We start from the raw sequence: 27,816 nt of genomic DNA, 5'->3' as shown, positions 1-27,816 counted from the left end.
CTCAGGAGGCTCGGCTCAACAGGAGAATCACTTAAGCCCGTGAAGTCATGGCTGCAGTGAGCCGTGATCGACGTCACTGTACTCCAGCCTGGGCAACACAGTGACACTCTGTCTCAAAAGAAAAAAAAAATCCCTTCACAAGAAATTACTAAGCTATAATATCAGTGACTTAAGGGTGAAGGAATATGAAAGGGAGGTATTATTTCATCCTGTATAAAGGAGGTAATTAACAACAATAATAATAGGAAGTTGCCATGAAAACAGCCCAGGTATCCATCATAAGACAATGGTATATTCACATGATGGAACATATTCAGCAGTATAAAAGAAGGAAGTACTGAACTATAGCAATATGGATGAGTCTCAAAAACATTATGCTGAATGAAAGATGCCCTACACAGAGGAGTACATATGTATAATCCCATATATATAAAGTTCGAGAACAAGCAGAACTTATCTATGGTAGAATAATATCAAAACGGTGGTTACCTTTTTGGGATTAAAAGAAAACAGTGGCTGGGAAGGGGCATGAGGAAACTTTCTGGGGCAACAGCAACGTCCTATATCTTGATAGGCACTTCAGTTACACAGGTATATGTATTTGTCAAAGTTCATCAAATGTGTACTTAAGACTTGTGCATTTCATTATATATAAATATTATTTTAAAAGAAAAACCAAATACTGAATTCTAGTTAGTTATATGCATGTTAAAATATTTAGAAGAAAGTGTACTGTTGTCTGTGTACTCTAAAATGTATCAAAAAATAAAAAAGATTTGATGAATGGCTAGATATTGATAAAGCAAGCATAGTAAAATATTAATGGTAGAATCGAGATGGTAGAAATATGGATGTTCATTGTAAAATTCAACTTCTCTGTATGTTTAACATTTTTCATAATAGATTCTTGGGGAAAAAATCAAACAAAAATTTGTACACCTATGTTCAGAGCATAATTCACAACAGTCAAAAGGTAAAAGCAAACCAAGTGTCCATCAATGGATATCTGAATAAACAAAACGTGGTATATGCATACAATGGAATATTATTCATCTTACAAAGCAAGGAAACTGACACATGCTACAACATGAACGAACCTTGAAGACGTTACACTGAGTGAAATAAGCCAGTCAAAAGGGACAAATATTGTTATGACTCCACTTAAATGAAGTACCTGGAGTAGTCAAATTCAGAGACAGAAAATAGAATGGTAGTTGCCAGGGGCCAGGGGAAGGGAGGAATGGGGGGTGTTTAATGGGTACAGAGTTTCTTTTTTTTTTTTTGAGACAAAGTCTCACTCTGTCACCCAGGCTGGAGTGCAGTGGTGCGATCTCGGCTCACTGCAACCTCCACCTCCTGGGTTCAAGAGATTCTCCTGCCTCAGCCTCCCGAGTAGCTGGGATTACAGAAGTTCAGCACCACGCCTGACTAATTTTTGTATTTTCAGTAGAAACGGGGTTTCACCATGTTGGCCAAGCTGGTCTCGAACTCCTGACCTCAGGTGATCTGCCCACCTCAGCCTCCCAAAGTGCTGGGATTAAGGCATCAGCTACCACACCTGGCTTGGTACAGAGTTTCAATTGGGGAAGATAAAAAAGTTGTATGGTGGTGGTGGTTACACATGTGAATGTATTGTTTTATTTATTCATTTTTTATTACGAGACGGGATCTCACTATGTTGCTCAGCCTAGTCTTAAACTCCTGTGCTCAAGAATTCCTTGTGCCTGAAAGCATGAGCCACTACACTTGGCTCATGAGAAAAAAAAAAAAAAAAAAAAAAAAAAATATATATATATATATATATATATATATATATGTATATTTTTGAGACAGAGTCTCACTTTGTCGCCCAGGCTGGAGTCCAGTGGCACGATCTCAGCTCATTGCAACCTCTGCCTCCTTGGTTCAAGTGATTCTCTTGCCTCAGCCTCCCAAGCAGCTGGGACTACAGGCATGTGCCACTATGCTCAGCTAATTTTTGTATTTTTAGTAGAGACGGGGTTTCACTATGTTGGCCAGGCTGGTCTTGAACTCCTGACCTCAGGTGATCCACCTGCCTTGGCCTCCCAAAGTGCTAGGATGACAAGCGTGAGCCACAGCACCCGGCCTCATGTGAGCATATTTAATGACAGAGAACTGTAGATTTAAAAATAATTAAAATGATACATTTTATGTATATTTTACCACAATTAAAAAATACCCAAAATAAGTTGCCAAAGCTCATAGGATTTAAGCTACTTTCACTATTTTCTGATTTTGTATTAAATCTAAGTTTCTGATGCAATGCATGACCATAGACTTGATTTTTAAATGGCACTGCCTACATGAATGCAAATAAGCATAATAGACAATTTGTAACGCATTTCTCAGTCATTAGTGTGAATAAAGTTCCTTCAAATTAACATCTTAATCAACTATATAACCAAAATAACATATACCCTGATATAGAAAGTGATTTAAGAGGATGCATTTTTTCTTCCTTCCTTTCTCAAATCTCATATAACTGCATAAATTTAGTCTCAGTATACCGACCCTGCCTCTTAAATCTTTTGCTTTTCTGTTACTTAGTACTGTCACAGTTTCACCAGAGTTTGCAGCAGTTTCTCAAGCCAAAAGCATGCAAATTGTATTCTGTTAGGAGCCACAGATTTAAAACAAAGTAGAAAAGGAAAGGAACAGTAGTCAAGAGAAAGGTGACTTTCTTCAAAGTATCTGAAAGAATCAATAGACTATGGAAAATGGCTAATGACAACAATTAAACTGTCAAAAGGACAGAAAAGGAAAGAATGTAACTAAAGAAGCAGCCCAGTGAAAGTGGAATTTGGGAGTGCATTAGATAAGAATCTATGGAAAACCAATGAACTATGTATGAATGCTCTTGGGGGGACTGATGATAAACAGTTGCACTGGATGGTCATCTATTTTGCTAAAATATTACACTGTTACATTTGATCTAAAACATTTAAATTACTTCAAAGATTTAAAATACTATTTAAATACTATCAATAAGCATGTATTTAGTGTTGATTGTATAGTACACTAATCTGAGAAATAACGTGTGACAAGAATTATGTAAACATAATTTGAGCCTGATGTTTGATAGCAAATATTCTCCCCATACTTTAAATACACTTCACAAATTATTGAAATCATCCCTGCCCCTTAAAAAATATTTTCTTGGAAGAACCATAAATATTTGGTATGTGTGAAGAGCTGTACTAATGTGGGTCAAAGATAAAAATTGAACCGCCATTTAAAAAATAAATAGGCTTTAAGATCTTCTCTTTAACTTTTCCCCTCATATTTTGAATTCAATTTTCAAGCATTTCTCAAATGACTGAAAACACAATAAAAGTTGTAATTTAATTTTTTAAAAAAGTACGTATCACACCATGGTGTTACAAACTTGGACCCTAAAACATCTAAGCATAACTATGAAACTTTTTTATATTATGCAAAATACAGACAATGTCCCCTAATTACTATACCAGTAGGAAATACCAGGTAATTTTCTCAAATTAGAAATATATGCCTTACTATATTAGCATAGGTTGAGTATCCCTTATCCCAAATGCTGGGGACCAGAAGTGTTTAAAATTTTAGATTAAAAAAAATTTGGAATATTTACATTATATACTTATTGATGGCCCCTCCTTAATCCAAAAGTCTGAAATCCAAAGTGCTCCAAAGAACATTTCCTTGGAGTGTCACACTGTTGCTAAAAAGTTTCAGATTTTGGATCATTCCAGATTTTGGATTTTCAGATGAGGAATATCCAACCTGTAGTAATTACAACTTAAATGAACAAAAGATGTACACTAGGAATTATACTTATGTACAATAAAATAACTTCATTATGAAATACAAATACATTTTATTTAAAAGGCATTTCATATATATTTGTTCATATGCATATACTTAGATCCAAATGTATGTATTTCAAATAATAATTTATAAATTATAGATTCATAGATATCAGTGAATAATGTATTTATTTCAACGTGTGGGAATAAATGTAGCTTATTTTATTATTATAATTAAATTTCTTTATGTGCTCACAGCAAATTTTAAGTGCAATAAACATGACTTTTAGTCGTAAAATTAGGTTGAACCTGCTGAATTAAGATTTTAAGTAAAAACATATATTATCCCAGAGAATCTTAGGGAATCAGTAGGGAAATATCTCAATTTCAAATATCAGATAAATACAAAAAAGAACTGAATGTCCTTTCAAAACTATAATTGTTACCCAACTCATAATAAGAAAATGTCAAAAGGACAGAAAGGGTTACAAGTATTTAACTAGAAGTTTAACTTTGAGGCTACACACTTTCAGTCCATCATCAAAGCTTACCAAATTGTTTTATTTGCTAGAGCTTTAAATGTGATGAAGCAATACTATTTATTTTATTTTGGGATGTTAAGTTTGATTTTGATTTTAAGCTCCCACCTCCCTTATGTTCTTAAATTAATTCATACAAATCCCTGATTAATAATAAAAGGGTTTGCCATCAGTATTCAAAGCTCAGCCTGAATTGTCATGGCTGAGAGGGCAGAAATCTGCTTGGAGCAATGAGAGAACCCAACTGAATTCTTGGCGTCTCAGTCTATGAATGTGTAAGCACTTCATCTGTTCATGAAATACAACGTTCTGGCAGGCTGAGGGTAAAGGTAGCTGCATGGTTAACAAACTGGAAGATCTGGAAAGCAGCACTACATCAAAGTAACAAAATGGCAGAAACAATACATTTTGCCAAGTTTTCCTTGTCTTTACACACACAAAATATGTGTTATTTAGTGTAAGCTATCTGTGTTCTAGGCACTTATTCCACCCCTATCACTGTTGTCCATCCAATGATCTTTGTGGAGGTCACATGTGGATTTGACTTCCAGTAATATTTTATAAAAGAAATTGTTGAAAACCAGAGCATAACACAAGGAAGGCCAAATGACAACTGCTTATCCTTCTTTTTCTTCTTTTTATTTATCCTTCTAAAATCTAGTGGTAGGAAGAATACTCTTCCAGACCTGGTTTCTACTTAGCAGTTATATGGATTTGAGCAAGTAAATGTAGGTCTCTGAACTTCAGTTCCTGTCTGTAAAACAAGGACAATATCTGCCTTAGAGAACTGTTGTAGAGATAATATAGTAATAAGTGAAAGTACTCTGTAAACTATCACATGCATTGTATAAAGTATTATGTGTTATTTGAAAGATAAATATTAACAGGCACCATATAGTACACACAAGATACTTCCAGTGAAAAAACTGTGACTTTGAAAAGTTAAGTGGCCTACTTATTGATTTGTTATATTATCATCATCCTTCACTCATACTATTAATAATAAAAGTAGATAAAATATACAGACTGTCTCAACTGATCCAAAACCCTTTTGAAATATCAGATAAACATAAAGAAATCAAGTAAGAGCATTATCAGAATATATAAATGAGATGGTGTCACTCATCTCATGAGACAGTGATATAAGCAAAAAAACAAATGTTTGTTGCTGTAAGCAACTGAAATTTGGGGGTTGTGCCACAGCAAAAGCTGACTGATACACACAAGTACAATCCACAGCTTAGCAATGAGTATTTACATAGTCATAATAATATTAATATTGATTCAACAGAGATTCAATCAGAAAGCTGAAATTAAAAGTTGTGATATCATATACACCATGGAATACTATGCAGCCATAAAAAATGATGAGTTCATGTCCTTTGTAGGGACATGGATGAAATTGGAAATCATCATTCTCAGTAAACTATCGCAAAGATAAAAAATCAAACACTGCATGTTCTCACTCATAGGTGGGAATTGAACAATGAGAACACATGGACACAGGAAGGGGAACATCACACTCTGGGGACTGTTGTGGGGTGAGGGGAGGGGGGACGGAGAGCATTAGGAGATATACCTAATGCTAAATGATGAGTTAATGGGTGCAGCACACCAGCACGGCACATGTATACATATGTAACTAACCTGCACATTGTGCACATGTACCCTAAAACTTAAAGTATAATAATAACAAAATTAAAAAAAAAGTTGTGATATAATTACGTTAGAAGGGTCAGAGAGAGAGAGGGAAGATGAGTAAAACAGTTAAATCTAAATATAACACAGAAACAAATCAATAATGTCTAAAGTTGAAAAATCAAGAAATAGAAGTATATTATTTAGAATTATGTAGGTAAGGTGCTAAAGACACATTAAAAGAACTGGAAGTCTGGCCGGGTGCAGTGGCTCACATCTGTAACCCTAACACTTTGGGAGGCTGAGGCAGGCAGATTACTAAAGCTCAGGAGTTCGAGACCAGCCTGGCCAACATGGTGAAACCCCATCTCTACTAAAAATACAAAAATTAGCCAGGCATGGTAGTGCACACCTGTGGTCCTAGCTACCTGGGGGCTGAGGTGGGAGGATCGCTTGAGCCCAGGATGCAGAGGCTACAGTGAGCCCTGATCATGCCACTGCACTCCAGCCTGAGAATCTGTCTAAAAAAAAGAGAAAATTTTTGCCTTAAAGGAGCTAGAATAAAATGTAAGAAGGATGCAGGTAAGAGAGAATTTTTTTGTTTATAAGACTAACAGTAACATTTGATTTTTTTAAAAAACGAATGTATTAACTTTATAAAAATTTTAACTCACAAGCACAAAGATAAAAAACTACAATTAAAAAAATCAAGGGAAGCAATCATGCCAAATTTATTTAAAAAAGAAAGCTATACAGGCATACCTTGTTCTATTGCACTATGCTTCATTGCACTTTGCAAATACTGTTTTTTGTAAATTGAAGATTTGTAGCAACCCTGAGTTAAGCCAACTATTGGTGCCATTTTTCCAACAAGATGTGCTCACTTCATGTCTGTGTCACACTGAGGTAATTCTTGCAATATTTCAAAGTTTTTCATTATTATTATATCTGTTAGGGTAATGATCAGTGATCTTTGATGTTACTATTGTAACTGTTTTGGAGTGCTACAAACCACACTGAGAAAGATGGCAAATTTAACCAACAGATACTTTGTGTGTTCTGACTGCTCCACTGACTGGCTGTTCCTGGTCTCTCCCCCTCTCTTCAGGCTTCCCTATTCACTGAGACACAAAAATATTGAAATTATTAGCCAATAATACAATAATCTCTAAGTTTCAAGTAAAACCTAGTATCAAGTGAAAGGAAAAGGGCTGCAACATCTCTCACCTTCAATCAAATGCCAGAAATGATTAAGCTTAGTGAGGAAGGCATACTGAAAACCAACACAGGCCAAAAGCTAGGCCTCTTATGCCAAACTGCCAATTTGTGAATGTCAGAGAAAACTTCTTGAGGAAATTAAAAGTGCTATTTCAGTGAGCATACAAATGATAGAAAAGTAAAAAGGCCTTATTGCTGATATGGAAAAAGTGAGTGGTCTGGATTCAACCAGCCACAACATTCCCTTAAGCCAAAGCCTGATCCAGGGCAAAGCCCTAGTTCTCTTCAAGTCTATGAAGGTTGAGAAAGGTAAGGGGGCTGCAGAAGAAAAGTCTGAAGCTAGCAGAGGCTGGTTCATGTGGTTAAAGTAAAGAGGCCATCTCCATAACATAAAAGTACAAGGTGAAGCACCAAGTGCTGATGCAGAAGCTGCAGCAAGTCATCCAGAAGACCTAGTTAAAGTAACCGATAAAGGAGACTACACTCAACAACGATCCTCAATGTAGAGAAAATAGACTACTCCTACTACGGAGAGAAGATGCCATCCATGACTTTCACGGCTGGAGAGAAGTCAATACCTGGCCTCAAAGCTTCAAAAGATAGACTGACACTCTTGTTAGGGGCTAATGCAGCCATTGATTTTAAGCTGAAACTAATGCTCATTTACCATTCTGAAAATCCTAGGGCCCTTAAAAATTATGCTTAATCTATTCTGCCTGTGCTTTTGAAATGGGAAAACAAAGCCTAGATGACAGTATATCTGTTTACTTTACAAAATGGTTTACTGAATATTTTAAGCCTACTGTTGATACCCACTGCTCAGGAAAAAAAAAAGATTCCTTTCAAAATATTACTGCTCATTGACAATGTGCTTGGTCATCCAAGAGTGCTCATGGAAATGCATAAGGAAATTAATGTTGTTTTCTTGTTTGCTAACACAACATTCATTTTGCAGTCCATGGATCAAGGAATAATTTTGACTTCCAACTTTTATTATTAAAGAAATACATTCTATAAGGCTATAGCTGCCATAGACAATGATTGCTCTGATAGATCTGGGCAAACTGAAAACCTTCTGGAAAGGATTCACCATTCCAGATGCCATTAAGAACACGTGTGATGGGAGGAGGTCAAAATATAAACATTAACAGGAGTCTGGAAGAAGTTGATTCCAACCTTCATGGATGACACAGATAAGGATTCAAGACTTCAGTGGAAAAGTTACTTGCAGATGTAACTGCAAGAGAACTAAAATTAGAAGTGGAACCTGAAGATGTGATGGAATTGCTACGATTTCATGATAAAACTTGAACAGATGAGGAGTTGCTTCTTATGGATAAGCAAAGAAAGTGGTTTCTTAAGACAGAATCTACTCCGGCGAAGATGTTGTGAACGTTGTTGAAATAACAACAAAAATTTTAAAATACAACATAAACTCAGTTGATAAAGCAGTGGCAGGGTTTGAAAGGATTGACTACAATTTTGAAAGAAGTTTCACTGTGGGTAAAATGCTATCAAACAGCATTGCATGTACAGAGTAATCTTTTACGAAGGAAGACTCAATCAATGTAGCTATCTTCACTGTTGACTTAAGACATTGCCACAGCCACCCCAACCTTCAGTGACTACCACTGTGATCGGTCAGCAGCCATCAACACCGAAGCAAGACCTTTTACCGCAAGAAGATTACGACTTGCTGAAGCCAAGTCTGATGATTGTCAGAATTTTTTAGTAATAAAGTATTTTAAATTAAGGTATGTACTTTGTTAAAGATATAATGCTACTCTACACTTAACAGACTACAGTACAGTGTAAACACAACTTTTTTGTTTGTTTGTTTTTTGAGATGGAGTCTCGCTCTGTTGCCCAGGCTGGAGTGCCATGGCACGATCTAGGCTCACTGCAACCTCTGCCTCCCAGGTTCAAGCGTTTCTCCTACTGCAGCCTCCCCCGAGTAGCTGGGATTACAGGCACCTACCACCACGCCTGGCTAATTGTTCTTTGTATTTTTAGTAGAGATGGGATCTCACTATGTTGGCCAGGCTGGTCTCAAGCTCCTGGCCTTGTGATCCGCCCGCCTCGGCCTCCCAAAGTGCTGGGATTACAGGCGTGAGCCACCGTGTCTGGCCAGTAAACACAACTTTTATATGCACTGGGAAACCAAAAATTTCATGTGACTCACTTTATTGCGATAGTCACTTTATTGCAGTGGTCTGGAACTGAATCTGCAATATTTCAGAGGTATGCCTGTATTTTGATTCTGAAAGGCACAAAAAAAAAAAACCCAAAAAACAAAAAACCACAAACCTAATTAGAATCAGAAGACCTGGTATTATTTTGTTTCACTACTTAGTGAAAAACACATAGTATTACTAGTCCCTTTGTGCAGTATCATAGTCTTACATTTTCAATTCCAGACACCATTGACAATATTATCACAGGAAAGATGTTGCCTAAAGGTGAGATAATATTAACGGCTAACCTTTTGTATAGGGAGCTCTGAATTACATATAAGTTGATTATTATCTATTCTACAGATTATCTATGATCATTTAATGCTTTCTTCCTAACAATTACTACCTTTGGCCATTTCAGTAATCTTTCACAGCATCACCAAAGAATGAGAAAATGATTAGAAGTGAGTTAGCAAATTTTGCTCTTTTAACAACTATAATTCAGGGTCAGTTAAAACTCAGTATGTGAATGGTATTATTCACAACACAAATAAATTAACAAGTAATACACAAGGCACAGTGGCTCATGCCTATAATCCCAAAACTTTGGGAAGCTGAGGGAGGAGGATCATTTGAGGCCAGGAGGACAAGACCAACCCGGGCGACATAGCAAGACCCCATCTCCCCCAAAAATAAAAAAATTAGCCAGGAGTGACAGCACATGCCTGTAGTCCTGGCTACTTGGGAGGCTGAGGCAAGAGGACTGCATAAGCCCATGGGTTTGAGGATGCAGTGAGCTATGAGCGCACCCATGCACTCCAGCCTGGGCAACAGAGTGAGACCCTGTCTCTCCCTCCAAAAAAAGGAGTAATATATTTTATAAAATAATTTACTATAGGATTCCTTTAATTAGTAGGCCAGCATTTAAATTATTGATTTACCAAAATTCTGACAGTTTTCTAAAGATGTATTTATTGAGCAAAGAACAATATACCTAGCTGTTCAAGGTATAATAACAGAAGACACGAAAGCTATGTATAAATGAGATTTTGCTATTACCTGTAGATTTCACTTATTATGTGAATAATCTCTCCCTTTAGCATAAACATATGGAAGCTATCAGACTCCTACAAATTTCAGGTAGTAACTTCTAAAACACAGATAAAAATATGTTGGACATAATCACAGAACGTATCTTAACTAGGTAACACCATCTCATTTAGATATTCTGATATACTCTTAACCATACTATACTTTGAGTTGTAGTTCATTGGCCTACCATTTAGGAAAAGGCATTGGGGCAGAACAACCATGCATAGGAAAATAATTAACATGGCATGTTTTTCATACCTCTTCATCTTTCACATTCACATCCACATTTTTCGATTTGATGGCTTTGGTTATATGGTCAATGTTGTTTTCCCTGCAGTAATCAAATATATTTTTGTCTTCTTCCCTAGAATAAAAAAAGAAAGGTCTTTTTTTACTGGGTAATACATAAAAGTTACATATTTTCAACACAATCTGTTTGCTGCTGACATAGATGTTAATGGACTCTGCTTACAAAAAAATTTTACATGAACAGTAACAGTTTTTCAGTAGCTGTAATATATCCAACTCCTGAAAAGACTAAAGTTCTTAGTTTCCTACTTGCCTTACAGGATAAGAGAATAAAGTGTTACTCAACTTTTAAAAATATATATGAAAGTGATTTTCTTAAAGCAAAGAAAATCAATTAGAAAAAATGAGGGGGGCATTAAAAAATTCAAAAATCCTTTATAAGATAGTAGAATCAAAGACTAGAAAGAAAAGCTGGGAAGCATACTACATACCCAGCACTCTTCTAAGTATATTGCATGTGCTAATTCACTTAATCTTTCATGCAACTTCACTTTACAAATGAAAAAAACAGGCAAAAAGGAGACGTTAAATGACCTGCCAAATGGTACTACATTTATCAAAGGTGGAATAAGAGCTAGAACTCACTTAGACCAACTGATTTTGTATACAGTACATTTTTCCATTATATTATGCTGCCTTTTGACTAATCAGCTGCAGTCTATTCCAAAATCTGAAGCAGAAGTTCTTAACATGACATCTATGAGCTCTCTAAATAATGTACAGAATTATCTTTATAATGCAAGTGCATTTTTCCGGATGTTGTATGTATAGGGGGGAGAATTGTTTCAATCGGATTCTCAAAAGAATCAGTGACTCCCATAACGATCAGTAATTTAGAATACCAACAATCAAACTGCCCCATATGTGGACTGAATTTTATGAACAAGTGTAAAGAAATGCATTTTGCGTTCCAAAAATCAAACTAATGTGTTTTATAACCTGCAATGCCAGAGCATCCATTCATCAGAAAGCAAAACACCTGGTCATAGGAGTTCTTCTATCCTAAAAGCCAATCTAAACATCTTGTGTCATACAGAAAGTTATTTCCAGTCATAGCTAATTTTCTTAAAAGACACTACTTTAGCATCAGCCATCTAAGTGTTCTTTAAGCCGCTTAAGTATTTTATTGAGCACCTACTACATGTAAGGCACTGGACAAGAATTTGTTGATAACAGATAAAAGGCTAAGCAAGAAAGTTTGCCTTTAGGACCCAAACAGTATAGTTGGGATGACAAAAATCTACACAGGATTAACATAAGGTAAAAGTTGGATCCTTAAAAAGGACTATAACAGAAGAGGAGAAACAACTTGCTTCAAAGCTAGAGAAAATGAAGTAGGTTTTAAGAAATCATGTTTAATAGGACTATATGGTCACTTGAAGAGGCCCTGTTAAACAGAAGAGAAAATGCTTTTTCGATCACTTATTCTGTAAAGAAAATAAGAAGTGAGGTCAAACCCCAGAAAAGAGAATTCTGATTTTAAAAAGTAGAGCTGCAAATAATACCACTTTAGCCATATTTAACCACCATTAAAAACACCATGTTTCGGGAGGCTGAGGCATCAGAATGGCGTGAACCCGGGAGGCAGAGCTTGCAGTGAGCCGAGATCGCGCCACTGCACTCCAGCCTGGGCAACAGAGCGAGACTCCATCTCAAAAAAATAAAACAAAAACAAAAAACAAACAGACAAACAAAAAAAACAAAAACAAACATCAGGTCTGCATTTGGGGAGGCCAAGGCGGGTGGATCACAAGGTCAGGAGTTCGAAACTAGCCTGACCAACATGGTGAAACCCCGTTTCTACTAAAAATACACAAATTAGCCAGGCGTGGTGACATGTGCCTGTAATCCCAGCTACTCAGGAGGCTGAGGCAGGAGAATCACTTGAACCCAGGAGGCAGAGGTTGCAGTGAGCCGAGATCATACCACAGCACTCCAGCCTGGGTGACAGAGCGAGACTCCGTCTCAAACAAACAAACACACGCAAAAAAAACACCATGTCTATGAAAGAATACCTTCAGAGTTCCAACTTAAGGATAATAGGGACCTACTTTCTTCCAATCCAGTAACAGAAAACCCACTAATTCAAGAGGCACCAACTTCAACTGTTACAGAAAGAACTATGTCTTTTAAAGTCATAGCAATACTACAGTGCTACTCGCCAATTGTTTCTGAATTGGAAAATAATGGGAAGTTGGTGGTAGGGCACAGAAAGGAAAGCAGAAGGATCCTTGGCATGTGGGTTACGCATACCCAGTAATATGTAAAGGTTATTCACAGATGAGAGGACCTTTGGAGTGGCCCCTCTTCCTGAGTCCAACTTCCAAATGTGCATGTATACCTATGTTGTAAGCGGTAAAAAAGTAAACACAGTACAAACACATATAAATTTCTATTTTGTTTAATGTATCTTAAATATGTTTCTTAGACACATCAAATATATCAACTAGCTTTTTTTTGCTATGTGAATTTTTTGGAGGGCAGGTAGCATTTGTTTAAGTATTTGTTTATCGTATATAGTTTATCATCACCAAATATGCTAGGCACAGAGATATTAACAAAATACTTCAGGATAGTATACACATATAAATTAAATACCAAAAAGAGAAGTTCAATAAATTCGCCAAAAATGCGCTACAAGGCTGAATGACGAATATAAAAAAATTAAGTGACACTCTTGGGCTTACTTGTTAAATACAGCTATCCAATCCCACACCAAATTTTGAGTATCTTACCTTCTACAACCAAGCTGTTTTTATACAATGTCACCATCTAGTGGCCAAAATGAAGAAACATCTACAGCAATATCATTCCATATTTCCTTTCTTGCCCCCTAACAAAATTATGTACAATGTATAAATCAAACTTTCTCCCTCTACCATTTTCTAAGAGCTCAATACAGCCTTCCATAGTCAATCTTGCCCACTATATCCATGCTTATTTGAAATAAAATAACATGCAAATGAATCCAACCATTATGAAACACAGTAGAGCCTTTAATAAATAAATGTGTCTCTCCATATCTTTATTTTCCTTTCTTGATTTTTTACTCAGGTATCTTGTTCCCTCTCTTTGTGAATCTCAAAATTATCATATTCATTATCTATAGATGACTGTGAGTTATGTTTATGATGCTACCCTAAAGGATGTCCCATGTTATCTCTAGCACAAAACAGAAAGTCTCTTCTTCAGGTTACTACAACTTTTTTCTGAAATTGACAGCAAATACATTTATATTCCTGAAGGAATAATCACTGGTTTTGACATTCTTTTGAAATATAAGAGCACACTCTATGGGAAAGAGGGATAGTGTTTAAGTACGGCTTTTTCACCCAATCACAGGAAGATCCTTGCCCATTCCTAAATATGTTATCTGTACCATTTTCTACTCAGATGGCATTTTCTTATCAAAATAATATTTCAAATAGGTGTCATGGCAAGACATATAAAGTCCATTTAGCTACAAAAATTATGGAAGGAACTAGCTTGGAAATCTATTTAATAGGCACGTTCAACAAATATTCAATTCAATTCATATATTTACTAAGCAACTGGAAATCAGATATAAAACACAGTATTCTAGTAAATAGACAATGAATAAGTATTTATTGCTGAATGAAAATCCAAAGAAAGTAAGCCAATATCTACAAAGATAAAAACAAATGCCATAATTCCTCAAACTAAGGAATGTGTATTTGTGGGCTCTAGGGTACATAAACTCCTTTAAAGAGATATGCAGGTATAGATCATTTTAAGTGACTCAATTTCCAGCTCTTCAACTTCTAGATAAATGTATTCTTTACTAAACTGATCTACCTGAAAGGGTTCCTGTGGCAAATATTTCATTACCATTCTCCTTTTCCACATTCCCTCTGCTCAAACATTCTTCTCCTCGTTTGTAAAGGAGAGGCATTACACCTCTCTCCTTACTATAGTTAGTATACTTCAGGAAGTATAACCAAAAGACGGAGGCAAAAAAGCATTCTGAGTGATTTATCTGGAGAAAGACAGTTTGTTCATGAGGTCTCATTAGGACCATGGCTAAGGCAATCCTCAAAATGATACACTTTCCCTGGCTCTATTTTTATGCTCACAAATAATCATTTAACTATTAATCTGTTTTTCTGGACTCCTCAATTCTCAGAAAGGAGGGACCCAGCACTTCAATCACTACAAAGACATAGTCCCTTTGGTAAGCAAACAAGCATTTTAGTTTACACCTCAGTTTTGGGCCAATTTTATTATTCCTACTCTGTTTCTAAGGGTCTGCTTGATCTATGGATCTTTTTTCTACATCTTTGAGGTTGAAGAATGGACTCTGATCAATGGTAATTCACCAAAAATGCCACTCTGTGAAGTTTCTTTGGAGGTAGTCTTTCTAGGATAAAAGCTGGCACTGCACACTATCTTCCAAAATTCAGTCATACTGCTAGTGAATATTACTTCTTTGTAGGAATTTAAGTTCCTGATTTACTTGTTGGATGTATGGCCAGAAGTTGTTGATCTGAAAGGCAAAGAAATGTATTCTGTTCAAATATAATGTTAGAAAATAATGCTGTCATCTCACTGATTTCAACTATGTTTTTCAACATTCTGTATATGCCAAATATAAAACTCAAAGTCTAATGTTGATTCTTTTTAATATAATCTTTCACATATCTAATCTTAATTTTATAAATAATACAATTTTTATATAATCTTTATCTGAGGAAACCATCAATATTTTATAAGTTGAGATTAAAAAGTATGTTTTAATTTATAAATATAAAACAATCATACAGGCATATATTAATTTTACTTACAGATGTTTTTCTCCCTGAAAAAAAGAATCTATTCTTACTCAAAGGTGTTTAGTGAAGCTCGTTTAAGACTTATATGGGGTAGTGTGTGGTGGCTCAAACCTATAATCCCAGCACTTCAGGAGGTCAAGGAGGGAGGATCACTTGAGCCCAGGAGTTTGAGACCAGCCTGGGCAACACAGCAAGACCCTACCTCTATAAAAAAAATTTCAAATTAGCTGGGTGTGGTGGTGAGTGCCTGTAGTCCTACCTATTTGGGAAGCTAAGGTGATAAGATCAATTAAGCACAGGAGTTTGAGGTTACGGTGAGCTGTAATCACACCACTCCACTCCAGCCTAGGCAACAGAGAAAGATCCTGTCTCTTAAAAAAGAAAAAAAAAAAAGACTTATCTGCGAGAAGCAAAATAGGTAAAATCAAATCCTAAATCAAGGATTAAATAGTCATGGCTGCCATACTTAGCACACTGAAAACCCCCACTTCTAATTAATATCTAATTAAAATTACAGATGTTGATTTCACATTGTAGGATACTGTTTTTGACTCTCAATCTTACCAAAGACAACAAATGAGAATCTATACTATGATCCTCAGGTAAAATCTTGCAAATAGTACCTCCTTTCTGAAAAACCTTGGTTTAATCCCTGGAAGAGGCAAAACATTGCTTGGGCAGTAACCACACGTAAGAAGTCTAGCCTTCAAAACAAAGTACTTAATAAAGTGTTTTTTTGTGTGTTGTGCTGTTCTTAAAATCATTCTTGAGGCCGGGCGCGGTGGCTCATGCCTGTAATCCCAGCACTTCGGGAGGCCGAGGCGGGTGGATCACGAGGTCAGGAGATCGAGACCATCCTTGCTAACACGGTGAAACCCCATCTCTACTAAAAATACAAAAAATTAGCCAGGCATGGTGGTGGGCGCCTGTAGTCCCAGCTACTCGGGAGGCTGAGGCAGGAGAATGGCGTGAACCCAGGAGGCGGAGCTTGCAGTGAGCAGAGATCGCGCCACTGCACTCCAGCCTGGGTGACAGAGCGAGACTCCGTCTCAAAAAAATATATATATTGTTCTTGAAATCCTGGATGACAAATAGACATTTGGAAACTATTACCTTGTCATATTTCATTGATTCTAAATGCAAATTTTTTTCATGTTAACATCTCCTATGAATCTTATAATTTGCAGCATCTTACAATTAAATGATGGCATGTTTTTCTTATAATGGTATTTAAATAACGGTGTGCAGGAATCAAGGAGGTAATAAGGTAGGTTCAAAATACACAGTACCCAATGGACTAGTGAATGACCAAAGGAATTCGTATAAGTTGACCCTTAAACAACATGGAGGGTGGGGGGCACTGACCCCCTACATAGTCAAAAATCTGCATGTAACTAGACTCCCCAAAAACTACTAGTAGGCTACTGTTGACCTGAAGCCTTATCGATAAACAGTTGATAAATTTTTATTTGTGTTATATAGTATATTCTTATAATAAAGTAAGCTAGAGAAAAGAAAATGTTACTAAGAAAATCATAAGGAAAATATACATTCATTAAGTGGAAGTGGATCATCATAAAGGTCTTCACCCTGTTGTCTTCACAGGCTGAAGAGGGGCTGGTCTTGCTGTCTCAGCACTGGCAGAGGCAGAAGAGGTGGCAGGTGAGGCAGGCACACTCAGTGTAGCTTTGTGAAAATACACCACAATTTCTCCCTTTTTAGTTTGTTTCTCTAAAAGTTTTTATACAGTACCAATCCTTTCATCATTTGCTTAAGTTTGTGTGCCCATATCATAGAAGGCTCCATGTAGTAAAAGTCAAAAGCAGTCTTAAATAATCAGAACGCTTCTGCAAGACTGTCTAATGTCAATCTGTTTGGGGCATTATTTATTCTACATCTTGTTCCTCATCATATCTATCTGGTTTGGAAGCAATCATTTCCATCAAGTCGTCTTCTGTTAATTCCTCTAGTGTGGTGTCTATTAGCTCTTTAATTTCTTCAAGATCTATATCTTAAAACCAACTCTCTGCCCTGCCCTGCCACACATTTTTGCCATACTCACAATCTTTCATGATTTCCTTGATTGGCTCTGTCGTAAATCCTGTGAAGTCACATATAACATGTAGACAGTTTTCTCCAGCAGAAATTTATTGCTTCAGGCATGACGGTTTTCACCGCCGTTTCTATAATGACAGCATCTCCAATGGATCCTTCCCGACCTTCATGATGTTCTACCAGGGTTCTCTTTCGTGGTGTTGACAATCCTTTCCATAGAGTACCATGTGTAATGAGCCTTAAAGGTCCTTATAACCCCCTGATCTAGAGGGTAAATTAGAGATGTTGTGTTTGGGAGCCAGTAGATTGCAGTAGATGCCTTCAGTGTTGAACTCATGAGTTTCTGAGTGGCTGGCAAACTGTCCAATATTGAAAGAACTTTGAAAGGCGGTCTCTTACTAGAAAGGTACCTCCTGACTTCAGGGAAAAAGAATCAATGGAACCAATCCAGAAAAAGGGTTCTCATTGTCCGGGGCTTCTTATTGTACAACCAAAAGACCAGAAGACGGTGTTTACCTTTTCCCTTCAAGGCACAGGGGTTAGCAGTTTTATAGGTAAGTATAGTGTTGATCATAAACCCGCCTGAATTTGCAGAAAACAGAGGTAGCCTATCCCTTCCTGCCTTAAATCCTGGTGCTTGCTTCTCTCCCTTACTAATAAATATCCTTTGTGGCATTTTTTCCTCCCCCAGAATATGGCATTTCTGTCTACATTAAACACCTGTTCATGCAAATAGATATCCTTTCTCCTCAATGATTTTTTTTTCAAGTTCGGGGTACATGTACAGGATGTGCAGGTTTGCTACATATGTAAATAGGTGCCATGGTGGTTTGCTGCACAAACTGTCTCATTACCTAGGTATTAAGCCCAGCATCCATTAGCTAGCTGTTCCACCTGATGCTCTCCCTCCCCCTACTCCCCAAGGAGCCTAGTGTGTGTTGTTTCCCTCCATGTGTCCATGTGTTCTCATCATTCAGCTCCCACTTACAAGTGAGAACATGTGGTGTTTGGTTTTCTCTTCCTGTGTTGGTTTACTAAGGATAATGGCTTCCAACTCCATCCATGTCCCTGCAAAGGACATGATCTTGTTCCTTTTTATGGCTGCATAGTATTCTACATTTTCTTTACCCAGTCTATCATTGATGGGTGTTTAGGTTGATCCCATGTCTTTGCTATTGTGAATAGTGCTGTGATGAACATATGCATGCACGTAACTTTATAACAGAATGATTTATATTCCTTTGGGTATATACCCAGTAAAGGGATTGCTGAGTCAAATGTTATTTCTGCCTCTAGGTCTTGGAGGAATTGTCACACTGTCTTCCACAATGGTTGAATCAATTTGCACTCCCACCAACAATGTATAAAGTGTTCCTTTTTCTCCACAATCTCACCAGAATCTGTTGTTTTTTGACTTTTTAATAACAGCCATTCTGACTGTTACTAAAAGAGAGGCATGAGAAGGCATCTCATTATGGTTTTGATTTGCATTTCTCCAACGATCAGTGATGTTGAGCTTTTTTTCATATGTTTGTTGGCTGCATGTACATCTTCTTTTGAAAAGTGTCTGTTCATGTCTTTTGCCCACTTTCTAATGTTTTTTTTCTTGTAAATTTGCTTATTTGTTGCCTCTTGGTGAGAAGAAGCTGTTTCTCCTATCATCTTGACTTTTCTAAAGTCAAACCTCTTTCTAAACTTATCAAATCATCCTTTGCTGGCATTACATTTTCCAGGTATAGATCCTTCACCTTCCTTTTGCTTTGTCACAGAATGACTTTTTTCTCAAATCATAGTAGAGTCTCTAAGTATGCCTTTCCCATAGCAATACTACACCTACATAAAAGCTGAACTTACAATATGAGATAAAAAGATATTGCACAAAATGTGCAAGGTTCTTGTACTTGCCAGTGCGGCTGCGGTGATGGTTCATGAATTCCCTTTTCTTTTTTCTTTTTTTTTTTTTTGAGATGGAGTCTCGCTCTTTCACCCAGGCTGCAGTGCAGTGGCATGATTTCGGCTCACTGCAACCTCCACCTCCCGGGTTCAAGCAATTCTCCTGCCTCTGCCTTCTTAGCAGCTAGGATTACAAGTGCACACCACCACTCACGGCTAATTTTTGTATTTTTGCAGAGATGGGGTTTCACCATGTTGGCCACGCTGGTCTCGAACTCCTGACCTCAGGTGATCCACCCGTCTTGGCCTTCGAAGGTGCTCCCAAGGCCACCCTGTGAGCCACCACACCTGGCCCATCCCTTTTCTTTTTTACAGAAGTCCTTAATGCTGAATTAATTTACCCTGAAATGGCAGACAACCACAGCTGCAGACCTCAATCTACAATACGTATTAAGCAATTCAACTTTTTCTTATAATGTCATGACTTTTCTCTGCTTTTCGGGAGTACTTCCAGCATCACTAGTGGTACTTCATATGGGTCTCATGGTGTTATTCAAGGTTTAGAGTATAGTGCTACATACAATGATAAAATACTCAAAAACCATAAGAGATCACTGTTTACTGTTATACGCAGTTTACTGGAGGGACAAACTGCTCATTTGGAGATGATTAGTGTCTTGGCATTTTAAGTGGATACTAGCAACACTTGAGCTCACCACACTAGCCATAGGAGGTAGCTACAAAATTACTGCAGTAGTATAGTATGTACTACAGTTAATTTCATGCAGTTATGATTTAATACTGCATCTTTGCTTTTTTTTTTACATTTTTCTGGATTGAGAATGGCACCAGATATGGTCCGCTAGTGTTTATGTGCCTACATTGTGATGAACTTTTTATAACAGATTTGTGTATATTTTATGGTAGTAAATGAAAAAATGGACTAGTATCTACATATATTTTATGCATTCATGCCATATCTTTTTCTTAATTTTTTGGATATTTTAGGCTACATAGTTCATCTGCAAGTGTTTTCAAATTGTTGCAAATTTCCAAAAAAGTTTCCAATGTATTTACTGAAAAACATCAACGTATAAGTGGACCTATGCAGTCACAACCTGTGTTTTTTGAGCAGAAATTATATTTTGAATCACAATTCCTGCACTCACAGTGCCATATCTGCAACTGATTTCAGACAGTTATAGAAACAAACCAGTTAGTTTTCCCCCTTCCTGTTATATGATAATGGCAACATCTTCTTCTACTACATAACTATTTTCAGACTGAATTATATTAATATATGCAAGGTACTTAGTTCTAGGTCTAGAAAATTCTTAAAGCCTTCAAATTGAAACTTCCATTTGTTATACTATTTACGTTGATAAGGGTCCCTTCAAATAAAACTACATATATTTTTATGTATTTTTCTCACAATCTTTCAATAAAGTATTGACAAAGAAAAAATCAATGACCCAGATATTTCTTACAGATAATTAGTTATACTGGAGAAGTTACATAACCATAACTTATAAAGACACCATTTACTAAAAATGTATTTTCACCCCTTAAAAGCTGCTTAACCTTAAACAAACTTGACTGAAAATTTCTGATACTTTAAATGCCAATAACATAAAATGTAGTTAAGTTCTAATAAATCTCTGGAAAATCAGTTGCCGTATCAGAAAAAGCACAGATCCGCTTTCCTAAAAGTCTCTACAGAGCTGAGTTTCATTCTTAACCATTAAGGTAAGTCTAAAATCAGTAAGATAATCGATCCAAAGGAAATATCATCATCAGTACATTGATAAATGAAAGACCAAAGTCTCCAATTTTACCAGTAAAGTACGTTTTTTTAAAACATTAAATGGAAAAGAAATTTTATTTTAAAAATTTTAACTGAAGATACTCACCATATTAAATAGTAACAACTATCAGACTCAATTTCATTAACTAGAGATTATGATTCCTCAAACATTTCCAGAGCCAGCATAGCACAGTAATTAACAGCAGAGTTACTAACTATGTGACCCTGGGCAAGTAAGCTAACTTCTCTGAATTTCAGTTTCCTTATCTGTAAAAAAAAGAATATTAATAGCATCTGTATTTAATAGGGTCATCCTAAAGATTAAGAGAAGTAATACATATAGTATGGTTACTATACTAGCATATAATAAATGGTCAATAAATGTTAACTCATTATTATTATCTTAAGAATTCAGCATATGTTGTAAGCTGGAGGTCATTCCTCATACCCTATGTAAGTGTCAATTAATCTAATAAATATTAATTAGAACTTCAAGGAAAAAAATAAGCCAATGTGGTTGGAACAGAGTGAAAAAGGGGGTGAGCGGAAAACTGGCATTAGATGAGATGGTAAGGGGTCCTGTTCATATTATTTGTAATGCATATTCCGCTTCTCATTACTGTAATGGATACAGTATACCCACACCTCTATATATCTTTATATATGCACACATACATACACACACCAAATTTTGTAAACAAGCATTTCGTAGGTACCACATACAGATAAGGATATGGGAAGAAGAGAAAGAAAAATTAGATGGGGTAGACAGGAAAGAGAGAACAAAACTGGAAAAAGGAAGAGGAGAAGAAAAAAGAAGAAAACAGAGAGGAAGAAAAGGTGATGGTTTCAGTTGATGAATGACCCTTGGTTCAGAAAGGGCTAGATTTGTGTACATGCTTGGTTGGCATCATGACACTGAGCACACAGGAGGTAAATGAAGCACGCTAGAAAAGGGTGAACATGAGAGCCAGGAGACTCTTACAACAGTTACTGTTTATGTCAAGACCCACATGTCCCAGGGGACCCATTTTCACATAATCTATAATTATCTCTTCTCTTTAATCGCCTTGTCATTCTTGAGGTTCTCATGGGCACTGGAAGAGGAAAAGCTCATTAACTAAACCTTTTCTCCTCTCTCCAGCCACCCATGGCTTTTAATTGCTTGGTGTGTTATTATCTAGGAGTGCAACTGGAATCATTTTCATAAGAAAGGGAGGTAGAGAGGAGGAAGGGAGCCATGAGTCCCTGAGGTATGCACCAAAGACAAACCTTTGCTTTCTCAATTATTTATGCCAGCTGAGGTTTTACAGGCTGAATAAATCCATAACTCAAGTTCATTCTGAGCAGTCAGATTCTCCAGGGGGAGTTGCCCACTTGCCTATACACACTTGTGTAGTCCTCAAAGAATAACCAGAATTTAACAAGACATATGTCATCCAATTTATCACCTATCACCAAGGTGTTAACACAATGTTGATCATAGGCAACATGGTGAAATAGAGAAGTATTACACTACCACCAGCCAAACAGATGGAGGGAAGCTTTTTGGTGCTAAAGGCAGTGGTATCATTAGGATAGTGGTGTTCCAGAATGACGGCCTGTTAAATGCATAAAAATCCAAATATTCATTTTTTAAAACACAAATATGTAGAACACATACTCTTGAAGCTTAAGAATCTTTAAGTAGATTTGTTAAAAACAGGCTGCAATCTAACAATGTGAAGCTTTGAATAAATAAATAGAATTTTATAACATCTGATTTTAGAAGTAATTTACAATAAAACTATACACGTTACAGCTTTTTCTCCAATCATATCTCTTTCAGGAAAATTTTAGAGTATAATTTATGCATGACAGGCTTTTATGCTACTTCCAAGTTAGTTCATATTTCACCAAGAATACAAAATTAAAGCATAAAACAATCACTTTCATTCTAATTTTTATACTTTTATTCTTCCATTTATAATCAGGACTAGACAGCAGCCAATGAAAAGATATTTGGGAAATATTTTCAAAATCCATTATTGTTTAAAAATGGAAACTTTATAAGTCAATGATTAAAGCATCTCTTTGAAATTCTACAGGCTTTTGTGTCTGACCACAAGCAGCAACCTCTGGTATTTTCTGCCAAAACACTTCATTTGTCTCACAGAACAACTAATCAATTCCAGAACCCATCAATCATTTCAGTTGTATACTAGGACTGGTCTTGCTTAGAGAAGATCCAGATGGCTGTCTGTGTAAGCAGAATTAATAAAATTCTAATAGATTACATGACATCAAGCTACAAAATATAACAGGGAGGACCAAATCTTATTGCAGGGTGGTGTGGGTACTGTTCAATCTTCATTTACTACATTTTTAATTCTTACCCTAATTTCTCAATTTATGTGCAAACTTCTAGATCAAACCTTTGAAGCATGCAAGTAACCAGAAGCAATTTCTTGTATATGTAGTGCAGAATCATCTTACTCTACAAACCCCTATGCTTATTAACCAGTACTTTTTCTGCCCATCTGCAGTATAAATGAAAAACACAGCTGATCGCAAAACCAGAGGTTACTCCCTGTTATAAGATTTGTTACACTCGTTTCTATAGTTCTAAAAATATTGGCTCTCCCTTCCTTGTTTTCCATTTTCTTTTGCAAAAGCAAACAACTTGCATTTAATTATATAACCAGAATGCCATGTTATTGTAGCTCCTAACATCAGCTCCTGGCTCCTCTGTAGGGACTCCCTCTGCCGAATAACAATACTGTTTATAAAAGCTAACAGTTACACAGTAACTTATTTTGCACCAGGTACTGTTCGAGGATGTCTATGTATTCACATAATCTGCTAAGTATCAAGTGAGACAAGTACTATAATTATCCCCATTTTACAGGTAAGTAACTTGCCCAAGATCACACAGCTAGTAAGTGGTGGAACTAGCGTTTGAATGCCAGCGGTTTGGCTCCATAATTTTTTGTACCTAATTAGAATCCCCCTACACCCCCTCAATTATATTACAGAACAATTAACTTGCTTCAGAATGAGAAACTGATGTCAGAGCTCTGCAATATTAACACAGAGATCTGAACCTCTGACATTATACTGATACTTTCTATGACAGAGTAGAAAGCAGGAAGCAAGCTCAGAATTGGCCCCACTGGCCCTTGGCTCAAGAACATTTACCTTAAAACTAAAACAAACTCATAACTCATCATCTATTATACAATACACATTCGTCAGAAAAGCTGCCACAACAATGGAACCCAAACTTAACCAAATGGATTTATTAGATACTGATTTGCCTGATCTTTACAAATGTAAAAAAATCTGGAGTTATAAAGTATCAAAACAAACCTTCAAAATACATTATTTTATGTCCTTTTTTAAAAACAACAGTTCCATAGAAAAGAATTTTTGCTTTCATCCAAGTCTACCATTTGATGCTTCTAAAACTCTAAAACCTACTGTCACTTTCGCCTCAGTTAAACATAATTCTGCCAAGAAATTGCAATTAATATCAATTAAAGCACAACTTTCTCTTAGAAAAATAAAACACCAGATATATTTCACCAAAATACAAGCATAATTTGATTACATAACTTCAAGAAATAACCCATTTTCATTGTTGCAATTGCATTCTGATACGTAAGAAACCACAGGGACTACATCTGGCTCTTCACTGGAATAATCCAACATTTCAGTACATAAGAATTTTCATGCCAGGCACAGTGGCTCACGCCTGTAATCCCAGCACTTTGGGGAGGCCAAGGCGGGTGGATCACGAGGTCAAGAGATCGAGACCATCCTGGCTAACATGGTGAAACCCTGTCTCTACTAAAAATACAAAAATTAGTTGGGCATGGTGGTGCGCCTGTAGTTCCAGCTACTCAGGAGGCTGAGGCGGGGGAATCGCTTGAATCCAGGAGGCAGATGTTGCAGTGAGCCGAGATCGTACCACTGCACTCTAGCTTGGTGACAGAGCAAGACTCTGTCTCAAAAAAAAAACAAAAAACAAAAAACAACGAATTTTCATTATGGCCTAATTTGTTATAATGGAATTCTACACTATAAAAAGAACTCTCCCAATACAAGAGTATGATTAGTTGCTGTAATTTCTGATCTGCTGTAGTAGTAACAAAATTACTGTGTTTGTAATAGTTAAACAGCTTTCAATGGCTTGCTCACATTCATGTTTCTTACTCTTTCTTAACAATATGTTCAGAATATGAAGATTTAGATGATATCATAAGACTAACACTTACTGAAGACTTCATGAAAAAAAGGCCAAGTCTAACCAATTTTGTCCACAAAGGTTCATATTTCATTCAATTAATAATATTTATTAAACATACTTTCATGAAAATGCCAAAAGTAGTAAGAACATATTATTCAAAAGTGAAGAAGTTGAAAAGCACAAATATTCACAATGTTTTCTGTCATTATAGGTTCATAATAAATGTGTGTTGAATTGAATTTAAATCTCTACAAAAATAAACTGTATTATTCTTTGTCATTGTTCATCACTGTCAAAATTCTAAATACTGATTTAAATCTAAGAATCACTTCACTAGCAATTGGGTGGGGGATAAAGGAAGGAAGATTAACCCTTTCAATACAGTTTAACTCTATCTCAGGATTTCTACTCTCACTACAACTGGAGTACATTTGATTTGCTTCGTGTTCTGTAGGGCTGCTGTGATCAGTCACGTAATCAGACATTTGAAAAGAAAATGTATTCAGTTTGTCATTTTTAAAAATACTAGAGTATGGGAGCCCTTAAGGAAAATGGCATACAAAATAAAGATCATTATGATTTACAGATAAGTGACTGATATTGTTAGAAACTTAAGCTTAGTAATTTTTTTAAAAGGAAAGTCAAGAAACTATCTCAATTTATTTACCTAACTAGGAAAGAAAAATGGCCTATACATTTTTTATTGCTGAAGAGAAAGAGGTGAGGATAGGCATATCACAGAAGAAACAAACCAGCAGCTCTCTGTCTTACAATAGGGCTCTTAGGCTAACTCTACATAAGCAATAGTCACTAAACTATCAGCTCTTCAAGGGAAGCAGCTGTGGCTACCTCCCAAGTTCTGAGCACTTTCACTGAAGATCTAAGTTTGGGGGCCTTCCTCAGATAGTGAGAATGCAAAGATGGGTAAAATATGATCTTCACTATCAAAAACTAAAAGCTAAAAGTATTTCTAAGTATACAGTTCGGTAGTGTTAAGTATATTCACACTGTTGTGCAATCCCCGTAACTTTTTCATCTTGTAAAACTGAAACTCTGTCCCCATTAAACAACTTCCCATTTCCCCTACCCCCAGCTCCTGGCAACCACCATTTTACTGTCTCTCTGATTTTTGAATCCTTTCTGTTTCTGTGAGTTTGACTACTCTAAATACCTTATGTAAGTATAATCGCAAAGTGTTTGTGTTCTTGTGACTGGCTTATTTCACTTAGCATAATATCCTCAAGGTTCATACATGTTGCAACAGCTGTCAAAATTTCCTTCCTTTTTAAGGCTGAATAATATTCCATTGTATATACCACATTTTGTTTATCCATCCGTCAACAGATGCTTCCACCTATTGGCTACTGTATAGAATGCTGCTATGAACATGGGTGTGCAAATATGTCTTTGAGATTCTGCTTTCTTGTTTCTGCTTCTTGAGAAACAGAATTGGTGGATCATATGGTAATTCTATTTTAACTTCCTGAGGAAACTTCCGTTTTCCACAGTGGCTGTATCATTTTATACTCCAAAATTACTTTTAATTTAGAGCAAATTAAATTAACTTTTAATTAAATTAAAAAATTAAAATATTTAAAATAAATAATAGTATTTTGAGGAAAATTAACACAAAAATCCTTAGCTTTAGATTGAGACACAACATCTTGTCCCACCAACTACTTGTGTGGGGAAAGTCACTGAATGAGACAGTTGTCACTAGACACCAATGAAAAGTAATTATTATCACTTATTCAGACTTATCTGGCACTGGTTCAGACATTTAATTGATTTTAAAGATTATACACCTAAAAAATTATTTCTTGTCATTTATTGTCCTGCTGGCAAATACCACCAAATCAGTTTCATGTTAAGAAGGAATGCTTCACAAATTGAAGATTTCAGGATTAAAAATATATAGTACACATATACACATACATAAGCACATACATACACACACATGCACACACACAGGCATATATATTTCTATTATCAAAGATCAGAAGAGAAATTACCTGATGGTTTCTTCATGATATAGAGAACTAATAACTGGCCCACCAAAACCTGTATTTGCTTCTTTTCCTTTCTTCTCTGGTATCTGTGGGAAGGGGAAAAAAAAGTGAAAAAAAGACAAATGGGTTAAAACGATAGGTATTTAAATCAGTTACAAAATGTTATTTTGCTAAGAAAGACTAAGGATTTTACCCTCAACCATCTCTTCAAACCCTAGTAAAACTTTTAAGGTGGTAACAGAAAGGCAATAGGATTCTCAGGTC

The 27,816-nt window shown here is 36.2% G+C and overlaps 1 protein-coding gene across 1 annotated transcript in view; it reads right to left on the bottom strand.

Annotated features, from left to right (window-relative positions):
* Positions 1-27,816, bottom strand: part of ACBD6 (acyl-CoA binding domain containing 6) — a 218,666-nt gene that overhangs the window by 115,833 nt on the left and 75,017 nt on the right. The window contains exons 4-5 of the mRNA XM_004027995.5: positions 27,556-27,638; positions 10,723-10,828 (exon numbers count right to left, since the gene is read on the bottom strand). Of these exons, the coding sequence (XP_004028044.2) occupies positions 10,723-10,828; positions 27,556-27,638 (189 nt within the window). The remainder of the gene's footprint in view (positions 1-10,722; positions 10,829-27,555; positions 27,639-27,816) is intronic.

Source organism: Gorilla gorilla, chromosome 1, assembly GCF_029281585.2.
Source record: "Gorilla gorilla gorilla isolate KB3781 chromosome 1, NHGRI_mGorGor1-v2.1_pri, whole genome shotgun sequence".
NCBI lineage: Eukaryota > Metazoa > Chordata > Mammalia > Primates > Hominidae > Gorilla > Gorilla gorilla.
Note: the sequence above shows the minus strand (reverse complement) of the source record. Positions and strands in the feature narration are given on the sequence as shown.